The 21,121-nt window shown below is 51.1% G+C and overlaps 1 protein-coding gene and 1 long non-coding RNA gene across 4 annotated transcripts in view; both read left to right on the top strand.

The window, feature by feature from the left end:
- Nucleotides 1-5,070: 5,070 nt before the first annotated feature.
- On the top strand, nucleotides 5,071-10,036 carry RMI2 (RecQ mediated genome instability 2). The gene is made up of 2 exons (XM_038538930.1): nucleotides 5,071-5,392; nucleotides 8,863-10,036. Exons 1-2 carry the CDS (start codon nucleotides 5,071-5,073, stop codon nucleotides 9,009-9,011), a joined length of 471 nt encoding a protein of 156 aa, XP_038394858.1. The 3' UTR covers nucleotides 9,012-10,036.
- Nucleotides 10,037-13,078: 3,042 nt separating this feature from the next.
- Nucleotides 13,079-21,121, top strand: part of LOC119872199 — a 31,186-nt gene continuing 23,143 nt past the window's right edge. For all 3 annotated transcript variants that reach the window (XR_005360914.1, XR_005360911.1, XR_005360912.1), the window contains exons 1-2: nucleotides 13,079-16,409; nucleotides 17,305-17,439. This is a non-coding gene — a long non-coding RNA (uncharacterized LOC119872199). The remainder of the gene's footprint in view (nucleotides 16,410-17,304; nucleotides 17,440-21,121) is intronic.

Below are 21,121 nucleotides of genomic sequence, written 5' to 3'. Positions count from 1 at the left end.
CATGAGTTAGGATGACCCAGCCCCTTAATTCCACAGGAGAAACTAAAGAGAGGGACAGAGTCTCGTCCAAGGCCACCCAGCCAGGCCGTAGTAGGAAAAGAGGTAGCCTCAGGGCTCCTGGTGCACCAGCCCTGTGCACCCCTACCTTGATGCCAGCAGCTGTGATGTTTGGGGCATGAGAGAATGAGCGGGGGAGGGCAACGTAGCAGTTATGAGCACAGACTCAAAAGCCCGCCTGCCAGGGCCTCCTATCTAGCTCTTTTTCTTATGAGTTATATGCTTTGAGTACATTCTTTGATCTCTCCGATCTGTTAAACGGGCACGATGATTTTACCTGCCATATAGAGACATCAAGAGGCTCCCACGAGGTAAAGTGTGCAAAGACTTGTAACAGTGCCAGGTGCACAGTAAGTGCTTGATGAAAGCTGACTTTTTATTTGTTTACGTATTTAAGATTTTATTTTCAAATCATCTCTACGCCCAATCTGGGGCTTGAACTTGCGACATGCTTGTTGAATGAATGAATGCATGCGTGCTGGTGGGAACCGAGTGCAGCTGGCCTCAACTGGGCAGGTGGGAGCCATCAGACCTGACTTCTGGACTGAGGGGCTCACTCCCCAGCTGCTGGCAAGTTGGCACCTGAGTCCCTCTGTGGGAATGGCCTAAGTTACACCCCCACCTCCAGAGACTGGTCAGTGGGGAGCACAAAGGCGCAGTCCCCTCTCCCCCAGGTAGGACACTTCTGCAGGGCTGCTCCAGCTCCAGACCTCCTGGAGTTTACTCACCTTACTGCATATCCATCCACCTGTCCTTTTTTTTTTTTTTTTAAGATTTTTTATTTATTTATGAGAATGCACAGAGAGGAGAGAGAGAGAGGCAGAGACGCAGGCAGAGGGAGAAGCAGGCTCCATGCACCGGGAGCCCGATGTGGGATTCGATCCCGGGTCTCCAGGATCGCGCCCTGGGCCAAAGGCAGGCGCCAAACCGCTGCGCCACCCAGGGATCCCTCCACCTGTCCTTCCCTCTGTCCACCCACCAGTTCAAATTAAGTTGCAGACACCTCTTTGTTACAGTTCAAACTAAGTTGGAGACATTTACACCCTGCTCCTCTCAACTTGTGTCCTTTGGCATGTGTCTGTCTCGTTAACTAAAATCCAAGATTTGTGTGTGTGTGTGTGTGTGTGTTTTATAGAGCCTGTCTTTCTTTTCTCCTCCTCTCCTCTCCCCTCCCCTCCCCTCTTCTCCTCTTCTCTTCCTTCCCCTCCCCTCCCCTCTCCCTCTTTTTCTTCTCTCTTCTCTCCCCCAGGGAATTCTTCTCTGGATGATCCAGGATAGTAGGTAAAAGTTCCCCTTATCTGGAGGCCTGATTATTAAGACACCCAAAAAGGAACTTTTGTTTCACAAAGGGATCAGAACACCTCTTACTAGCTATACAGTCTTGGGGAGGCCACACCACCTCTCCAAGGGTCAGTTTCTTCATCTCCAGAATGGGCTTAAGAAATGCACTTACTGGGTTACCTGGGTGGCTCAGTCCATTAAGCGGCAGACTCTTGATTTTGGCTCAGGTCAGGATCTCAGGGTTGTAAGTCAAGCCTTGCCTTGGGCTCTGGGCTCAGTGCAGAGCCTGCTTGAGATTGTCTCTCTCCTTCCCCATCTGCCCTGTTCACTTTCTGTGTCTAAAACAAATAAATAAAATCCTTAAAAAAAAAAAAAAAAGGAACACGCTTACTTCTTAGCACTGTCATGTGGCGTAACTGAGACTCTCCCTATGAAGCACCTGGCATGGTGCTTAGCACTTAGTAAACGTTTAGCTAATGTCAGTTATGGTGATTCTGAAGATGCTACTGCGAGAATATCCTTCCAAAACAAACTCCTTTTCTTAGGGCAGCAGGGTTCAATCTTTTTTCCTGGTAACCAGAAGCATTGCGGCCTGATCTGCCTGAGAACTGGTGAATGGGTAGGTTGAATGCGAGGTCATGCCTGGAATTCCCCTCACCTTTGTCCTTAGGTGGCAGGAAACTCCCTGCCAAGGGTCTTTGATCTGGCTAGGAAGCTGGGGCCCAGGAGGCCTGCCCAGAGTTGGGGGTGGGGGGGCGGTTGTGTTTCAGGCCCAGGGTGAGGGTGGTGGGTAGGGAGGGAGACAATCTTCCACGGAGAGAGGGCTCACCGGGCAAGTATCAGCAGAGCCCCTCGGTCTGCTTCAATGGGAACTTAAGACACCGATTTGGCAATGCCGGGAGCTGGTGATACGCCGTAGCCCCTTACTTTTCTGGGGATTCCAAGGAGCGGCACGTTAGTTAACAACACGAGTCCCCCGAGGCACTAGGAGAAGAGCTTACCATGTAGAGACTAAGTGCACAGACTGGTTGCTCCTGGGCCAGAGTCACCAACAGACAGCTTTTACTTGTTTGTTCAGAATTGAACATATTGCCAGCATTTTTTTAAAATGTGGAGATTATACACTAGGATGTGTTGAGAAACCACGTCTGGCAACCGCGGGCTCACATTCCTGCATGGGAGCCATGGGCTGAATTTGATCGACCCATTGACTTGGGACACACGAAAGCCAGTTTTTCACTACTCTATGAGCGTTACCTGTCTGGCCATAGCTGGCATCTGGGCTTGGGTTGCTGGCAGAGGTGCTGAGGACGACACAGGCTCCAGTGCTTATGGTTCAAGACATAGTGAAGTAAGTGTTATACATTAGGCAATGCCTCTCAGCCAGGGGTGATTCAGGCCTCCAGGAGACACTGGTGATGTCTGAAGCCATTTCTCATAGCTACAACTACAGGAGGGTGCTACTGGCATCTAGTGGGTAGAGGCCAGAGATGTTGCTTAACATCCTAGAGTGCGCATAGGGCAGCTTCCACAATACAGACTTATCCAGCCTTCAATGTCAAAAGAAGGGCACAAGGGTGGCCAAGTGGTTGAGCATCTGCCTTTGCATCAGGGCATGATCCTGGGATTCTGGGATCCAGTTCCACATCGGGCTCCCTGCAGGAAGCCTGCTTCTCCTTCTGCCTATGTCTCTGCCTCTCTCTCTGTGTCTCTCATGAATAAATAAAATCTTTTTTAAAAATGTCAAAAAGAGACCTTGGATTAGGGGTGCCAGCAAATTGATCTGGAAAGGAGGGATTAAATCAAATAATTAGCTCAAGAATGTCTCCCTAAACAGAAGTGGTCTTGGTGGTGGCAGGCACTTGGTGACTGAGCCAGGTTTCAACTGGGAGAGACTGGGGGAATGCATGTCAGACCAAGACCAGCATAAGCAAAGGTGAGGAGGCATCTTTGATAGGGGAGGTGGGCGAGAGTGTAGACAGTGAGATGATATGAGTGGTTTAAAAGCATGAAATTTGGGGTCAGACAGACTTGAATTTGAATCCTGGCTCTCCTCCTTGCTGGCCATGTCAGCTCAGGCCTGTTGTTAGCTTGAACCTCCTTTTTGTCATCTGGAAAATGGGGATAAGAAATGAGGTTAGGGGCACCTGGGTGGCTTGGTGGTGGAGTGTCTGCCTTTGGTTCAGGTCATGATCCTGGGTTCCTGGGATTGAGTCCCGCATCGGGCTCCCTGCATAGAGCCTGCTTCTCCCTCTGCCTGTGTCTCTGCCTCTCTCTCTGTGTCCCTCATGAATAAATAAATAAAATCTTAAAAAAAAAACATAAATGAGGTTATGTGGGTACAGCCTCATCTGTTCCCACTCCTGCATTTGCAGGCTGCATCCCAGTCATTTTGAAATGCTGGCAATTTGCTCAATGCTTCCTGCTCCCTCTCTCCTTTCTGGGCTCTCCATGTGGATGGAGTGCTCTTTCCCTACTAGGATGATCAGATTCTAGGTGTAGAGGTCATACCATCAGGAGGCTATAAACCAGGCACTGATATGTTCAGGCTTGAGTTTGGAAAGATCATGGAGCTTGAGAGTTGCATGTGCCTCCCTGTATGTATGTAAATTTGAAGGCCAAGAGACTGATGGGAAATTCCCAGGCTCAGACAAGAGGCATAAGAGTCTCTACTCTTACCCAAGCTCCCTTCCCCATCACTTCTCTGGCCTTCACATGCCTAGGGAAGGCCACTGGGGACCCACCACACACGATGAGTTGATATCCTTTCTTCTTCTTCTTCTTCTTTTTTTTTTTTTTTAAATTTTACTTATTTATTTGACAGAGAGAGTGAGCACAAGCAGCAGGAGGAGCAGAGGGAGCAGCAGACTCCCTGCTGAGCAGGGAGCCAGAAGTGGGACTCTATCCCAGGACCTTGGGATCATGACCTGAGCTGAAGGCAGACACTTAACCGACTGAGCCACCCAGATGCCCTGAAAATGTCATTAAGTGAAGAAATATAGAAAACATTATTTATATATCAAAAATATGTATGTATATATATTTTAAAATGTGGATGTTAAAATATGGATGTTAATAGCCAAAAGTTAACAGTGGCTATCTCTAAGTGATTTTTACAATTTTGTTCTTTTTCCTTTTCTAAATGTGCTACAACGAATGTGTATTTCTTCTGAGAAAAAAAAATATATATATTTTAAGTTTTAAATCATTTTGTTATTAAAATATAATTAACAAAAATAGTAACAACAGGGACAACAGTACCAGCTGTCCCTGTCCCTCATCCCAGCCTTCTTCCCTGGACTCGCTTCTTCATCACTCCCAAGAAGCACAGGCTCATCAAACTACTATTCCTTGCAGTATTGACTAGTATTGATTAACCTCAGAGTAATCCTGCCCTGCAAGGCGACGGAAAGGTGACTACTCTCATTCCCCCCAGGTGACTTGCATGCACATCCAATTTTGAGATGCTTTGAGGCAAGAAATTCTTTACCTCCCGCGTTCATCTACGTATAGTCTTGCAATTCGCTTCGTCCATCCCTCCGCCGCGTGGGAGCCTTTATTTACTTGCTGTACGCATGCGCACTCCTGGGGCTGGAGGAGGGCGGGGACCGCGGGAAGCCCCGCCTCCCGACGCCGACCATTGCTCCGTTCCGCCAGCGCGCTCCTGATTGGTGGCCACGGACCGGGCCCGGCTGCCCATCAAAGTTGGCGGGAAAGCGGAGGCGGGGCCGCATGGCGGCGGCGGCGGCGCCCGTAGGGGCTGCGGGGTCGGTTGCCGGCGGCGGCGGCGGCCCGGTGGCCGTGCGGCTGCCGCGGTCGCCGCCGCTCAAGGTGCTGGCGGAGCAGCTGCGGCGCGATGCAGAGGGCGGCCCGGGCGCGTGGCGACTGTCGCGGGCGGCGACGGGCCGCGGGCCGCTGGAGCTGGTGACCGTGTGGATGCAGGGCACGGTGGTGACGGCGGGCGGCGGCGAGGCGCGGCTGCGAGACCCGAGCGGGGCCTTCTCGGTGCGCGGCCTGGAGCGGGTGCCGCGCGGACGGCCCTGCCTTGTCCCAGGTAACGGCAGGACCCGGACGCTGGGCAGACCCGGATCGTGGGCGGCTTGGGGCGGGGCCTGACCGGGGCGGGGCGGGGCCTGGCCGGGGGCGGGGCCTGGCTGAGGCCTGAAGTGGACCTGGCTGGGGGTGTGGCCTAGCCGGGTCGTGGGCGGCCGGGGGCGGGGCCTGGCCGGGGGCGGGGCCTGGCCGAGGCCTGCAGTGAGCCTGACCGGGGGCGTGGCCTAGCCGGGTCGTGGGCGGCCGGGGGCGGGGCCTGGCTGAGGCCTGCAGTGGGCCTGACCGGGGGCGTGGCCTGGCCGGGTCGTGGGCGGCCGGGGGCGGGGCCTGGCCGGGGGCGGGGCCTGGCTGAGGCCTGCAGTGGGCCTGACCGGGGGCGTGGCCTGGCCGGGTCGTGGGCGGCCGGGGGCGGGGCCTGGGCGGGGGCGGGGCCTGGCCGAGGCCTGGAGTGGGCCTGGCCGGGGGCGGGGCCTGGCCGTGGCCGGGTCGTGGGCGGCCGGGGGCGGGGCCTGGCCGGGGGCGGGGCCTGGCTGAGGCCTGCAGTGGGCCTGACCGGGGGCGTGGCCTGGCCGGGTCGTGGGCGGCCGGGGGCGGGGCCTGGGCGGGGGCGGGGCCTGGCCGAGGCCTGGAGTGGGCCTGGCCGGGGGCGGGGCCTGGCCGTGGCCGGGTCGTGGGCGGCCGGGGGCGGGGCCTGGCCGGGGGCGGGGCCTGGCTGAGGCCTGCAGTGGGCCTGACCGGGGGCGTGGCCTGGCCGGGTCGTGGGCGGCCGGGGGCGGGGCCTGGGCGGGGGCGGGGCCTGGCCGAGGCCTGGAGTGGGCCTGGCCGGGGGCGGGGCCTGGCCGTGGCCGGGTCGTGGGCGGCCGGGGGCGGGGCCTGGCCGGGGGCGGGGCCTGGCTGAGGCCTGCAGTGGGCCTGACCGGGGGCGTGGCCTAGCCGGGTCGTGGGCGGCCGGGGGCGGGGCCTGAACGACCCCTCCCCCTCCCCGCGGCCAGGCCCACCTGCTGGGAACCCCGCCCTGCAGGCCCCCGGGATGCTGCGGGATCCAGACACTCCCCTAGTCGGACTCTCCGGTGGAGGGACCTCCAGCGTCAGGATCTGTAACAAGCCTCTTCCCCGCGGGTGATTATTTTTTCACCCTCCCCCCTATCAAGTTTTGGAAAACGCGGTTGCCAGGAAGCCTCCGTCCGTCCCTAACGTCTAGATTCGAGTGTGCCTTCCTCCCGGAAGCCCTCCCTGACGTCTAGGAATGGAGAGCTCTCGGGTACCTCTCCCTCCTGGAGCTGCCTTAGGCTGTAGTTCTCAAAGGTTTGCTCCTAAATCAGCGGTGCTCAAACTTACCCTGAGGGCTTGCTACCACCCAGCGCTCTGGCCTCCACCCTCAGAGCTTCTGTAGGTCTGGGTGCAGCTGTGAATTTGCATTTCTAACCAGCTCCCAGGTATTGCTGATGTGGATGGCTTTGGGGCCACACTCAGAGAACCACTGGGCCAGCCCCCTGGAGGGCCTGGGCTGTGTCTCTTTGACCTCTTCCGTATCAGCCTTAGGTGGAATTCCTGAGCCAGCTGCCTAGAGCACTTTTCTTTCTTTCTTTTTTTTTTTTTTAAGATTTTATTTATTTATAAGAGACACAGAGAGAGGCAGAGACACAGGCAAGGAGAAGCAGGCTCCTTGCGGGAGCCGGATGCGGGACTCATCCCGGGATCCCGGGATCTCGGGATCACGACCTGAGCCCAAGGCAGGCGCCCAACCACTGAGCCACCCAGGTGATCCTTGAAGCCCTTAACCTTTTTGGATCTGTCCTGCCTTTGTCAAAAAGGGGCCAATTGTATGGATTCAATACTAAGAATAAAAAAAAAAAATGGCCTTAACACAATGCTCGGCTCACAGGGGTTCAAAACACCAGGACTGTTGTTACCAGGCTCCCAGCCCTTCTCGCCCACTGCTTGCCCCACCCCTCTCCCCATCCTTGAGCCTCTTCCCTCTGCCCTCTTTGCTATAGCATTGCTTAAATACAGGGTAAGCAAACCACAGGCTGCTGCCTCTTCAAATGGCCACGAGCTGAAAAGGCTTTTTACATTTTCAAGTGGTCCAAAAAAATCAGAAGACGATTTCATGACATGCGAAAAGTGTAAGAGATTCAAGTATCTGGAGGCAGGAACTACATTTGGGGGAAATCACAGTCACCAGCAGGGTAGGGGTGGTTGTGAAGAGGTTGCAGCTGGAGGCAGCCCGACTGGAAACCCTTGAAGTGGTCCAGACCAGCAGATGAAGGCCTGATGGAAAGGAGGAGGCGTGATGAGGAAGGAGCAAGGAGAGGGTGTGGATAGAATGAACCCCGCTAGCCAGGTGGTCTGATCTCCGGAAGAGAGAGCTCATGCCAATGAGTTCATCTCTCTAGTTGTCTTTGCCTTCCTGTAAATTTCCTGTTACCTCCCCTGGCTGGGATCTCCTTGGGCTTGTTCTTCATTCTTTGAGTCTTCAGTAATTCTTTTTCCGAGGGTTTCCAGCACTTGAAGTCATTCGGGAGGTATTGGCAAGTGTGGTTTTAGAACTAGCCCCTGTCACTCAGGAGCCCCATGTTAATTGCTCAAGTAGAATCTGGAGGTGGGTTCAGAGAAACCTGATTCCATCGTGCAAGGGGTAGAAATCCAGAGAGGCAGGTGTCAGCTTGCCAGGGAGCTTCCTTCGGCCAAAACGCCGGGGGCCTGCGTACAAACTCAGCCCTGCTGTTAGAAGCAGTGTGATTAAAGCAGCCGTGCAGGGGCATGCCGTGGGGGCTGGCAAAGTGCCTGCCCTTCCTGCTGTGTTTGGGGTTTTTTACACAATTGAGTTTTGTGTGGTTAGGACTGGCCAAGTTTTGCTTTCAAGGAGAGCCACTTCCCCAAGGGAATGGGAAGAGAGTCGTGGTTAATATGTCATTAGATCATCCCAGTGGCGGCCCGCTCTCTCGTTGATTTGCTGGCATGTGCCTGGCTGGTGACAGGGATTGGTCCCGGGCGGTTGGAACAACGGGATGGCATGGCAGGGTATTGTGGCCTGCCCAGCTCTTCTGGCATCAAGGGAAAGTTGGATTTGCTTTGAGGCTGTCAGGGGATGTCTTTGCAGAAAGAGGATTTGTCCTGCACACAGCCGAGATAAGGAGCATTGGACAAAAAAGCAGAGATAAGAGAAAAGCTTGGGGCTTTTGCCCCTGCCTTGGAACAGTCTAATTATAATTCATACTCTGATGTGATCTCTTCCATTCCTTAGGCTTGATTTGTTTTGTGCATGATGGCAGCTTGCTGCAATTTTATGATTTTCAAACCAGAAGTCAAAGTTAAATGTGATATCTACTCTCCGCTTTTTATTTATTTATTTGTGGGTCTCTGATTGCTTCTCTGATGAAGTTAAGCTCTCTAAAGGATTGGGGGGGGGGGGTGTCTGTTTTGTTTTTGTGTCAACATAAACATCACCGTGGGCTTTTCTTCTTCCAGGAAAGTATGTGATGGTGATGGGAGTGGTTCAGGTGTGCAGCCCTGAGCCGTGCCTTCAGGCTGTGAAGATGACAGACCTCTCGGATAACCCTGTCCACGAAAACATGTGGGAACTAGAAGTGGAAGATTTACACAGGATTATTCCTTAGATGACACTGGAACCCTTGCTAATAACAACTGAAATCCTGAAGCAATTTAGGTTCTTACACCATGTGGATTTCACAGATGTCATTCTCCATATATTTCTCCAAAGTTTCTCCAGGAGCTTTGCTTTGGTTGACCAAGGAGTCTGGAGGTTGGATTTCTAAATGCTGGGACACTCCACTTACCCTTTCCTTAGTGTCCCTTGCTTCGATGACTCTTTGCAGATGAAAAGCAGATGTGTGCGCGTTTTTTTTTTCTCTTTTGGTTTATGTGTGTTAATGCTCTTCAAAGCATGTAGACATCTCATGTTGCATTTTCCAACTTTTATAAGTGATGGTACTTTTTCCGTTGCTGCTGCGACCCCCCCCCCCCTTTTTTTTTTTACCATGCAGAAGTTAAATCTCGCTCATCGCCTGCGGTGATTAAACTGTGGGGTTGTGGGCCTGGGAAACAGACTGCGTGAAATGAGAATGACATCATGGCCCGCCTCTTCTCTTCTCCCATCAGCAACTTCCATGTCCAGTTTGTAAGTCACACAGTGTTTTCCTGCTGCGGTACCAGTATCCCCCCCAAGACAGCCCTCTCTGTGCTGCCGGGACCCCTGAGCAGTTAAGGTACATTTCCTGGAGATACCGAGGGTGTTAACACCTGTTATTCGTCCTCACTTGGAGATGTTGAAACACTTAGGAAATTTCTTGTTGGAACTAAAATCAAGATTTGAGAATGACTTTTAGGCATTAACGGAATTTCTGCCTCATAATTTTTGGTGAGACACTGCAAGGGAGCTACTTCCTGGTATAGAGGCTTTCTTTCCCCCCCCCTCCCATTTTATTGAAGTATAATTGAGGTACAACAGTGTTTGAGGGGTGCAGCATAATGATCTTACAGTTCCAACGTTTTCTGGATGGAATGACTTTTTGTTGTAATTATAATTCAGGGTGGGTTTCTGCTCTCTGCTACTTATTCATGCCTTATTTTTTCCAGGATTGTAAATATCAAGGGATTCAGATTATATTCCCACATTGCTGTAGAGTTTTGTTGGATTATTGATCCTCTACCACTAATTATTGTATATAGACTATTTGGTGGGCGCCTGGCTGACTCAGTAGAGCCTGCAACTTTAAATCTCGGGGTCGTGAGTTTGAGCCCCATGTTGGGCATGGAACCTACTTTAAAAAAAATAGACTTTTTTAGAGTAGCTTTAGATTTATAGAAAAAAGCAGAAAGTACAGAATTCCCATCTACTCCATCCCTCAGTTTCGAAAAAAGCAGAAAGTACAGAATTCCCATCTACCCCATCCCTCAGGTTCTTCTATTATTAATACCTTGCATTGGTGTGGCACATTTATTATAATTAAGGAGCTACACTTTACATTAGGATTTTGCTTTGTGATCCACAGTTCTCTAGGTTTTACAAAGACATAATATCATGTATCCACCATGATAGTGTCATATGGAATCGTATCACCATCCTGAAGATCCTCCGTGCTCTACCTGTTGACCCTTCCTTTCCTCCCTCCCTCAACCCCTGGCAACCACTGATCTTTCTCCTACTGTCTCCATAGTTTGCCTTATCCAGAACGTCTAATAGTTGAAATCACAGTATGTAGTATTTTTATACTGGCTTCTTTCACTTAGCAATATGCATCTAAGGTTCCTCTGTGTCTCTCATGATTAAATAAATAAAATCTTTAAACACACACACACACACACACACACACACACACATAGAGACAGAGACACAGGCAGAGGGAGAAACAGGCTCCAAGCAGGGAGCCCAATGCGGGACTCGATCCTGGGTCTCCAGGATCACACCCCGGGCCGAAGGCAGTGCTAAATCGCTGAGCGACCCGGGCTGTCCATGTGTGTGTGTTTAAGATTTTATTTATTCGTTTGAGAAATAGCACGATTGAGGGTGCAGAGGAGAGGGAGAAATAGACACCCGCTGAGCAAGGAACCCCGATGTGGGGCTCAATCCCAGGACTCTGGGATCATGACCCAAGCCAAAGGCAGACCCTTAGCCTCCCAAGCCACCCAGACACCTCCCTGTGTGTGTTTTTGTAACGTGATCGCTCATTTCTTCTTATAGCCGAACAATACTCCATTGTGTAGATGTACGGTAGTTTATCTATTGAAAGACATTTGTTTGATTCCAATTTTTGCCAGTCATGAATAGAGCTGATACAAACATTCGTGTGCAGGTTTTGTGTGGACACCTGTTCTCAATTCTTTGGAGTAAATGCCTGGGAGCACAACTTGGTGGTCGTATGGAAACCTGTGTTAGCTTTGTGCGACACTGCCAGACGGTCTCAGGCCATCCATGCTGCTATCACAAAATGCCATAGACTGGGGATGAGGGCTTAAAAACCACTGAAATTGGTTCCAGAGTTCTGGAAGCTTTGGGATGTCTGAGATGCCAGTAGATTCAGGGTACCTCTTCCTGTTGATAGGTGGCTGTCCTCACATGATAGAAGGGGTGATGGAGCTCTCTGGGGCCTCTTCTGTGGGCACTAATCCCACCCATGGGGGCTCCACCCTCATGACCTAATCACTCCAAAGCCCCCACCTCCAAATACCATCATGTTGGGGGTTAGATTTCAGTATAGGAATGTGGTGGAGAGGACATATGCTCTGTGTTTAGCACTGTCTTCCAGACTGGCTGCACCACTTTGCTCTCCCATCAGCCACGTATGAGAGTCCCTGTTATCCTATATCCTATATGTTCACCAGCATCTGGTGTTGTCAGTGTTTTGGATTTGCTCTTTTTTTTTTTAATTTCTTTTCCTGATAGTAGTTCTATTTTATGTTTTTAAACTTCTAAAAGTAAGGCAAATTAGAAAGCGTACTCTTTTTATTACCAATCTGGGTTTGTGGACTGCTTGAAGCTTGGTGTTGAGCCAGCCTCTGTTTAAAGTTTAGGGATTTTTCAGGCAACGTTGCCGAGCTTTATCAGGAACCTTGTAGTGGGTAGACCTGAACATGAGCCATTCGTTCATGCGTCCTTAAATGTGCTGTGTGGCTGTTAGCCAGTTAACTACATCTCTGTGCTTTAATTTCCTCATCTGCAAAATGCAGATTTTCCCCAGCTCCCAGCACTAATATGAGAAATAAATGAAGATGCACATAAATCACCTGTACATGCGCCTGGCACACAGCAGGCGCCAAGTGATTGTTTCTGGGAGGAAGAGTGAGTTCGTACAGCCACCAGCTGCCTTTAAAAAAATATTTTTTTTAAGAATAATTTTAGATCTACTGAAAAACTGTAGAGCCGGTACATAGAGTTCCCATATAGCACAGCCAGTCTCCTTTATTGTTAACATCTTACGATAGTGTGGCATATTTGCTACAATTAATGAACTGACACTGAGATGTTATGATTAAAGTCTATACTTTATTCAGACTTCCTTCATTTTTTCCATAATGTCCTTTTTCTGGTCCAGGATCCTGTCCAGGATACCGTTATATTTAGTTGTCGTGTCTCCTTAGGCTCCTCTTGGCTGGGAACATGGACCAGTTGCTTTGATTATGCAGATATTTAATTCTGACATAGTCCATGGGATCTCGGTTACAGGATCCTCAGCCTGAAACATGATTTCAGAGTTGTTACAGGGCTCCCAATGCTAGTCCTTGAGCTGGGTGTATGTGTGGTAGGCGCCTCCAGACCCTACCTGAAAGTCTGCCCTCCCGAGCTTTCCCCTTCCCGGAAACCCACTTTTCTGCTAGGAAATGGACCCTGGGCTGCGGAGAACCTTTTCCGTCTCCCGTGCTGCTTGTCCTCACCTAACTTTGGTAAATAATGCCTGGTTGAAAAATACTGATGGAGCTTAATAGGGTTGCCTGGGCAGTGACCTCTGTTGGAGTGTGGGAGGTGGAATCAGAGGGTGCCTGGTGTTTTTCTGACCATCCCCATAGGCTGCCAGCGGCTCCCAAGGGGCTCTGTGCTGGAAGCGTGCCTCCTGGGCGTGTTAGCTGAGCCCTGTGGCTCCCCTGAATATTAATAGCTCTCACCAATTCATAGCATTTCCTCCTTGACATCACTAAATGAAAACGCATCTCGGTTGGGGGTTTTAGGTTTCTGGTGCCAAATCACAGTTGGTTTATCAGCAAGCTCCCCCCACCCCACTTCCCCACCAGACAAGGGCAGGCTGTGTGTGCTCCAGCCGCTCAGCTTCCCTTTTGAAATTGGCTCTTTTCTAAGAACTGAAAATAAGCACCCTAGGCCGTGACTTCACTTTTCTTGGAACTGCTTTACATTAGAAGAAAACACACACACACACACACACACACATACACACACACCCTTCATTTAGTTGGTTTTGGATTACTGAGTTCCCTGGTCATTCCTGCTATGTCTTCTTGTAAAGCTGAAGTTTTACCGCAAAATTCTGATGCATCAGGTGAAGTAGGAAGGGGAAGCGGTGACCCCGTGACATGGTCGAGGGTACTGTGCCCTGGCCTGTTCGGGTATGATTTAATACTAGAGGAGAGAAAGAGCTGGGATGGACACACTGTGGGGTCATATTCAGATCCCCCCAGGTCTCAGGTATGACTGCACGAGCCTGAGAGCTGTCAGGCTCCAAACAGGCTAGGGCTGGTGTCACTAAACCTCAGGCCACAGTCCAAACTCACCAAACAGCTACCTGTTTGCAAGGAGAAGGAGAAGAAATGCACTTCGAGCCACAATGACCTACATTTTAGCAGGCAAGTGGAGCCCGTGCCTGCTTAGGGTAAGGGAGAGAGTGGCTTAGCCACACAGGAGTTCCAGTCCTGGTCCTGCCCTTTCCCATCTGACTTTGGCCTTGAGGGGTCAGTCTCTGAGCTGGACCCCGTTCTTCTCTCACAGGATGCTCCCCAGTAGGTTCGTGGGAACTGAAGTAGGTGCCCCTTCTCAGTGGGGATCTCTATAGATAGGCACATACGTTGTTCTGAAATTATCTGTTGGTATCTCTGTACCCTTCGGAGAAGGCTTTCCAGTGATGTGATGATTGTGTCTTATCTGTCTCTGCCCCACACAGGGCCTTGCAAAACCTACATGGGTTGTCGGTAAATGTTGGGTAAATGGCTGCTTTTTAGGTAGGAGGACAGAGGAAACCCACAGGGAACAATGCTCTTGAGTTTACACTTGGCACACAACAGTTTTCAAATGAAAGGAGCACTTACAAGCCATGCCTAACTCAAAGCACCCTTTGAATTGAGCACCCTGGGTAATTTATAACCAGCCTGAGGGTGCTTGCTAGAATGTTAGAGAGAACTTTCCGAAGTACAAACAGGGACACCCTGATTAAGAAAAGGCTGGAAGAAAAGCAGAGACAGCAGAGCGACCCCCCCGCCCCGCAGATTTATGCACTTGGGGCAGAATCTGAAATTACAGCCCTATGGGAATCTGTAAACATCTTTTGATAAAAAATGCAAATTCCACCGGTAGTTACAATGCCAGGGACTGCTAGAAGATTTCCCCTATGTTTCTTCATTTTATTGTGTCAATGCCCCTGGGACTATCATCTCCCCAGCACCGTCTCCTGCCCCACCTCTGCAAAGGAATGCAGTCCTTTGTCCACGGGCAGACAGCCAGCAGCCTGTGGCAGAGGGGTGTCAGGCCAGCTGAGGTCCCACGTTGTAGGGGGGGTGGGCCAGCACCGTCCATCTGAGGGGCTGTCCTCAGAGAACCGCCTCCAGCCTACTCTGGAAGCTCCTGGTCTTTCCACTTAGGTGCTAGCTCCCCCTGCTGGCCAGCCCCGGGCACCGCCGCCCTGTGCTGTCCCAGATGGGATGAGATGGGATGAAACTGGGGCCATGAGAAGCCTCACAGCTGTCCACCCTGGGAGTTTTGCCCATTATGGCCAGGCCATCTTGGAGGTGGGGGACGAGGGACAGTGTTGAAAGGGTTCTGATGGTCTTGCTTTTTGAAGCCCTGCTCTACTGCCTGTTAACTAACTGGGTGACCTTGGGGGGAATGGGCTTCACTTCTCTGAGCCTTATCTCTGTCATCAGTCCAAAAGGGGTGACTTAAGGTCAGAGAGGTGAAGTAGTTTGTCCACATGGCAGTCTTAGCAGGTGCTCAAAAAATGTTCACCTCAATGGCCTGCCTTTCGCTGAGCACCTGCTGGGTTCCAGGCTCTGGAGACACACACAGTGAACGACACGTGGTAGCTTCCAGTGGAGCAGTGTCTTCACATCTCTGACCTCTCTCCTGCTTACAGCTCCAGAAACTTCTGTGATTAAGTCACACTCACCAGGATAACCTCCCCCATCTCAAAGCCCTTCACCTAATCACATCTGCAAAGTGTGCAAAGGTAACATTCACAGGTTCCAGGGATTAGGCTACAGACATCTTCGGGGGAGGCATCCTCCCTACCCAGTCTGCCCTCCGTCCCTCCAAAATGCACGTCTGTCCCAAAAGCAGAGATGCATTTGCTTCATCCTGAGGCCCTACGTCTTCTCTGAATCTCATCATCTAAATCATCTGAGTGTGCTGTGGGTGGGCCTTGAGTGTAACCCACCGTGAGCACCACTCCTCTCCACTGGCGACCTGTGGAACTCAAGAAACCAAGCTCATCCCCTCCAAATGCTGTGGGTGAGAACCCAGAGGAGATGCAGTCTGGTTCTGTCCCTGATCCAAGGGACCAGAGATCCAGGCAAGAATGATAAGAAGAAACAACGAGGCTCCAGCACGTGGACATACCTAATCACTGGACTTCCCTTCCCCCTCGGCAAAAAGGAAATGGAAAGGAGCTTCTTCTCAGAAAGGTCTGTTGGCATCTGACTGTGTCCATGGAGCAAAAAGCAGAACGAGCAGTTTTCATCAAATAGGTGGTGCCTGTTTGGGAAAGTCATTCAGGGCCAGGCCCCACCCTAGGGTCTTCCACTGCACAGCTGTGTTGCCTTTGGATGCAGAGACTTCCCCAGAGGACCACCCAGCCTGGGGGTCCCCGCACAGAGGCCTCAGGGCTATGGCACGTAGCTGATTATCATCCCACCTGGGCTGCTTTTAACCTCGTCTCTACCCACATCTTTAATTAGAATTCGTGTGGGTAGGGCTTAAGAAAATGTAAGCATTTAGAAAGCTCCTCAGATGAGTCTTAAAACCAGCCAGGTGTAGCAGCCACAGACCTATAGCTTCCTGGCCTGGAACACCTGGTGGAAGTCAGAGCCGCCCTAGTGCTGGTCAACTACTGAGCCTTTTGCCTTCTCAGATGGGGACCCTGGAGTCCAGAGAAAGGGCAAATGAAAAACTCAGGAACCCTTAGGACCAGGAACAAGGGGGCCTCTCATCCCCCAGCTTCTCTGAGGAGGAAGAGGAGGAGAAAAAACCCCCACGGAGGAACCGGGCTAGACCACCTACTTGCTGCTCCTGGGCATCCTGGGCCATCCTCGGTGCTGGACCGCTGCTAGGGTGTCGTAAGGTAGTGATATCAGGTCTCCTTTTATTTTATTTTATTTTAAAAGATTTTATTTTATTTGAGAGAAAGTGAGCAAGAGCAAGAGTAGGGGGAGGAGGGCGGAGGGAGAGGGTGAAGTAGACTCCCTGCTGAGGAGGGAGATCAATGCAGGGCTTGATCCCAGAACCCTGGGATCATGACCTGAGCCAAAAGCAGACGCTCAACCAACTGAGCCACTCAGGTGCCCCTCGGGTCTCCTTTTCTTTTCTTTTTTTTTTTTTTTTCAAAGTGAGTCCCTTTGAAGGAAAGTGGTTTTTTTTTTTTTTTTTAAGACTTTATTTATTTATTCATGGGAGACAGAGAGGCAGAGACACCGGCAGAGGGAGAAGCAGGCTCCATGCAGGGAACCGGATGCGGGACTCGATCCTGAATCCAGGATCACAGCCCCGGCTGAAGGCGGCGCTAAACCGCTGGGCCACCAGGGCTTCCCGAAGGAGAGTGTTAAGTGAAGAATAGCACTAGTAGTAGGTGAATGATCTGTGTTTGGGTAGCCCGTTTGCTTTTACTTAGACTAGAGAGCTGCACTGTCCCATAGAGTAGCCGCTAGCTTCATGAAGCACTTGACATGCACCTAGGGCCGCCAATAGGGTTGCCGAATTCAGTAAACCCAGAGTAAATGGGAGTAAATACAGGACGCCTCCCATTCCCTAAGTGTGGGCTGTGCATGAGGACTTCTTTCCAAAGAGGACCCCGTGGAAAGGTGTAGGGGGGAGGGTAGCTTTCCAGTGGAGAAAACTGACCCCCCACACCTCAGCCAGGTGGCCATGGTGGACATCAGCGGTCATGAGCCCTGTTGAGAGTGTGATCTACCCTTGGCAGGGTGTGGTGAGAATGACTCCTTCCCTCTGCTCTACCCCAGCTCTACCCTCCACCACAAGGAAAACATGAAATAAATCCTAGTTGATGGACATTCGACAAAATCCCTCACCAGTATGCCTCAAAACTGTCAAGCTCATCAAAAACAAGGAAAGTCTGAGAAATTGTCACAGCCAAGGTGAGCTAGTGTCACAGCCACATGTGGTTATTTAAATTGGGGCGGAGCCTAAGAAGACAGGACATCTCAATGCAATGTGGGAACTTGCCACAGAGAAAGGGTGCAGGACAAGAAGAAATCTATAAAGAGCATGAACTTGAGTTAGTAACGTTTTATATATATATATATATATTTTTTTAAAGATTTTATTCATTAGAGATACACAGAGAGGCAGAGACACAGGCAGAGGGAGAAGGAGGCTCCATGCAGGGAGCCTGACGTGGGACTCGATCCTGCGTCTCTAGGATCAGGCCCTGGGCTGAAGGTAGTGCTAAACCGCTGAGCCACCCGAGCTGCCCCGTTTTCTTTTTTTTTTTTTTAAAGATTTTATTTATTGATGAGAGATACAGAGGCAGAGACACAGGCTGAGGGAGAAGCAAGCTCCCTGAGGGGAGCCCGATGTGGAACTCAATCCCAGGACCCCGGGATCACGACCTGAGCCAAAGGCAGACACTCAACCGCTGAGCCACCCAGGCATCCCCAGTTAATAATGTTTTAACCTGGGTCTATTGTTTGCAACAACAAATATACCATACTAATGTAAGATGTTATCAGTAGGGGGATCTGGGGGTGAGGTAGTTGGAAACTTTATACTTTTTTCACAATTCTTCTGTAGATCTAAAACTGGTCCCTCCTGTGTCCCCCCACCCCCACCAAAGTGGCTTTTATTAAAAAAAAAAATACAGGCTGCCCAGTTAAATGTGAATTTCAGATAAACTAATGCTCTTTAAGCACATCCCATACATTTGGGATTTAGTTATTCTAAAAAATTATCCATTGTTTGACATTCAAATTTCCCTAGGTGTCCTCCATTTTGTCGGGCAGTCCTACCAAACTGAATTCTCAAGTCTTTATTTTAATGAATTTGAACGTAACCAGCCCTGCGTGGCCAGTGGCGGTGCGGGGGGTGGGTAGGGTACTGGGCAGCACAGGTGTGGGTCATGTGGGTTGCTAGCCCTGAGGTCGGCAGTGAGAAGGCAGGTGAGGCCCTGGAAGCATCTTCTAATTCCAAGGTCCTCTTACTGCGTTCACCTGGTTCCTGTAGACAAGGACCAGTGCTCTGAAGGATGTGCTGGGAGCCAATGGGGCAGTGTTGGGGCTCCAGGAGGCCTAGACAACCCAAGTCTCTGCTCAGTGTGATAGCTGGAAAATATGCTTTGAAACCATTGGTTATGGACCATCGTGCCACATAACAAATTGCCGCCAGCCCAGCAGCTCGTCTGATATGGCATGGTTGGGTTTTCTGCTCAAGGCCTCACTAGATGGAAATGAAAGTGTTAGGCCAGCTGAGCTATTTGTAGGAGGCTCTGGGGAGGATCTGCTTTCAAGCTCATTCGGGTTTTTGGCAGAATCCAGTTCCTTGTGGTTGCAGGACTGCGGTCCCATTCCCTCACTGGCTGCAAGTTGGGGGCTGCTCTTTGCTCCTAGAGACCACCCCCATTCTTTGGCCTTGTATCTCCTTCCATCTTCAAGCCAGAAAGTGTCAAATTCCTCCTGAGCTTCCAATCCCTGATTTCCCCCTCTGACCTCTAAGCTCCAGTTTATAGGTCACATAGGATAAGGCCCGTCTGTCTCAAGGTCAGCTAATTTGGGACTATGACCTCTCCAGATTCCCTTCATAGCAACACCTAGTTTCCCTTCCTACTGTTGGATTGGGTAACTGGGAAACACGTGTATACACCAGGGGTGGGGATCTTGGGATTAGGAAGGCATCTTAGAATTCTGGCCACCACAAGGACCTGCCAACCACAACCACGAAAGGGATAATGTGGGTTCTAAGCCAGACAACAGGGCTTCGAATCCCAGTCCTCCCCGCCCCCCCCCCCCACTCAATGTCTGTGGCTTCTGGGACACCCAACCTCTGAGCCTCTGTTTCCTCACTGGCAAAATGGGAATAAGAGCGATCTTGTTAAACTCCTCACGTTTCTGGCCGATCACGGAGAGGTCTTCTGGTCATTCCCACTCCCCTGCTGCTGGAGCTGCCCTGCCCCGTTGCAAGACCTGCCTTGTCTTTGGAGGCGTGAGAATAGCGTTTTCCCTGCTTTCCCCACATTCTTTGCCTTTCTGGCTTTTGACAAGGCTCTTTAAGAATGAGCTCACTGGCTTGGGCTCTCGATCTCCCCGGTTTGGCAGGCTGGACCAGACTTGGCATGGGGGAGAAATGTCAGTGGGAAAAAATCTGTTAAAAAAAAATGTATGCATGTACTAAAATGCATATCCAATTCCAACATAAACATAACTGCACACGTTGGTGTGTGTTAATGAGCCCAATGTAGGAAATGTTTGGTCGATCTAAGTGAATTTCCATCTGCTCCCTCACTGCATGGCTTACAGAAGATGAGACTTGGTGTTAGCATTCTGCTGGAGGGAGGCCTTTTTCTGTGAGCATCCTGTTTATTCCATGGTCATGGGCCTTTAGAACCAAATTTGCTTGAAAGCCCTTGTGAACATATTAATGGAGAAAGATGGAACAAGGAATCTTGGGTAATGTGAAAGCAAGGGCCAGTTTTGCGCAAGTTCCAACATGGGTGGTTTATAACTAATTGGAAAAACATGACTCTTCTCCATTAACTTAATCCTTTCTGCTGTGCCCAGGACTTAAGTGTTCCCAGAAGGCTTAAGGGGGCGTAATTGGCTCCCAGGGTGGTCACCACAGTTACAAAAGGGGTGAAGAGCTCATGCCTATGCCCAAGGGTCTTTCAGGTACTGCCCACTTGGTCTTTGGGAGCAAGGACCCTGCCAATCACCAGCCTTCTTGGCTAGGGCTCAGGGCTAGGTGTCAGGCAGGGATGGCAGAGAGGAGGAATTTGTTCTGGCTTTAAATTTAGCCTTCAAAATGAGAGGCTCTGGGAGGCAGAGTTTGGGGCCCAGGCAGGAAAAGGAAAGAAGCCACATTGGAGTCCTTTCAGAGCCGAGGAACCCCCTCACCCATTAGTGAGAAGCACAGTGTTGGGTCCTTCCATCCTTGGATAAAGCTATTTTCAGAGACACAGAAGTGGACAGTTCTACTTTCCCTTCCTAGTTGGGGTTCTCTGTTTCCAGGGATGGATGAGCTGGCTGGCCTCTGGCCTGATCAGCGTCCTTCAAGAGAAACCTCTGTCAGCAGAATGAAACTCATGGCCGACACCACCAGTGCCTTTGTCGGGTGCTGTAGGAGCAAAACTGCAGGCCTCCAGACCAGAGGGACCTGGTGGGTCCAGGATCTGGCTTTGCCGGCTGGGCTCAGACCCTGGGCCTCCTCTCTCAGAGCCGTTGGGTGGTTTCAGGATGAAATGTAGCCTGGGGAGCACCCTCCCCCCTCACCACAGAGCGTCTGACCAAGGGGGGTGCAGACCAAGAGGTGATACTGTTATTAGAGTTATAAGAGCCTGTGGTTTACTTTCTCTATCCCCACTTCCTTCCTGAAACCCCAAAAGAGGCTTCTCAGGAAAGGATGGGCCTTTCAGATCTGGGAGCACAGCTGGGAATGGCTGCTCCCAGTTAGGTTAGCCAGCTAGAGCCCAGGGTGACTGGGCTGAGTTGCGAGTTTGATCCACCAGGGCCACTGAGGCACAGCCAGTCTACTACTGAGCTGGGCCAGCCATTATGCAAACACTGCCTTTGTTCAACCATGGAAGCTGTTCCAAATTTGAGAGGGGGAGAA

Source organism: Canis lupus, chromosome 6, assembly GCF_011100685.1.
Source record: "Canis lupus familiaris isolate Mischka breed German Shepherd chromosome 6, alternate assembly UU_Cfam_GSD_1.0, whole genome shotgun sequence".
NCBI classification, from domain to species: Eukaryota; Metazoa; Chordata; class Mammalia; order Carnivora; family Canidae; genus Canis; species Canis lupus.
The sequence above is the reverse complement of the archived record's forward strand: the minus strand, read 5'-3'. Positions and strand labels throughout refer to the sequence as shown.

Coding starts and splice junctions, on each gene's coding strand:
- RMI2 (XM_038538930.1), top strand. CDS start 5,071: ATGGCGGCGGCGGCGGCGCCCGTAGGGGCTGCGGGGTCGGTTGCCGGC. Junction 5,393..8,862: donor ACGGCCCTGCCTTGTCCCAG/GTAACGGCAGGA, acceptor TTCTTCTTCCAG/GAAAGTATGTGATGGTGATG.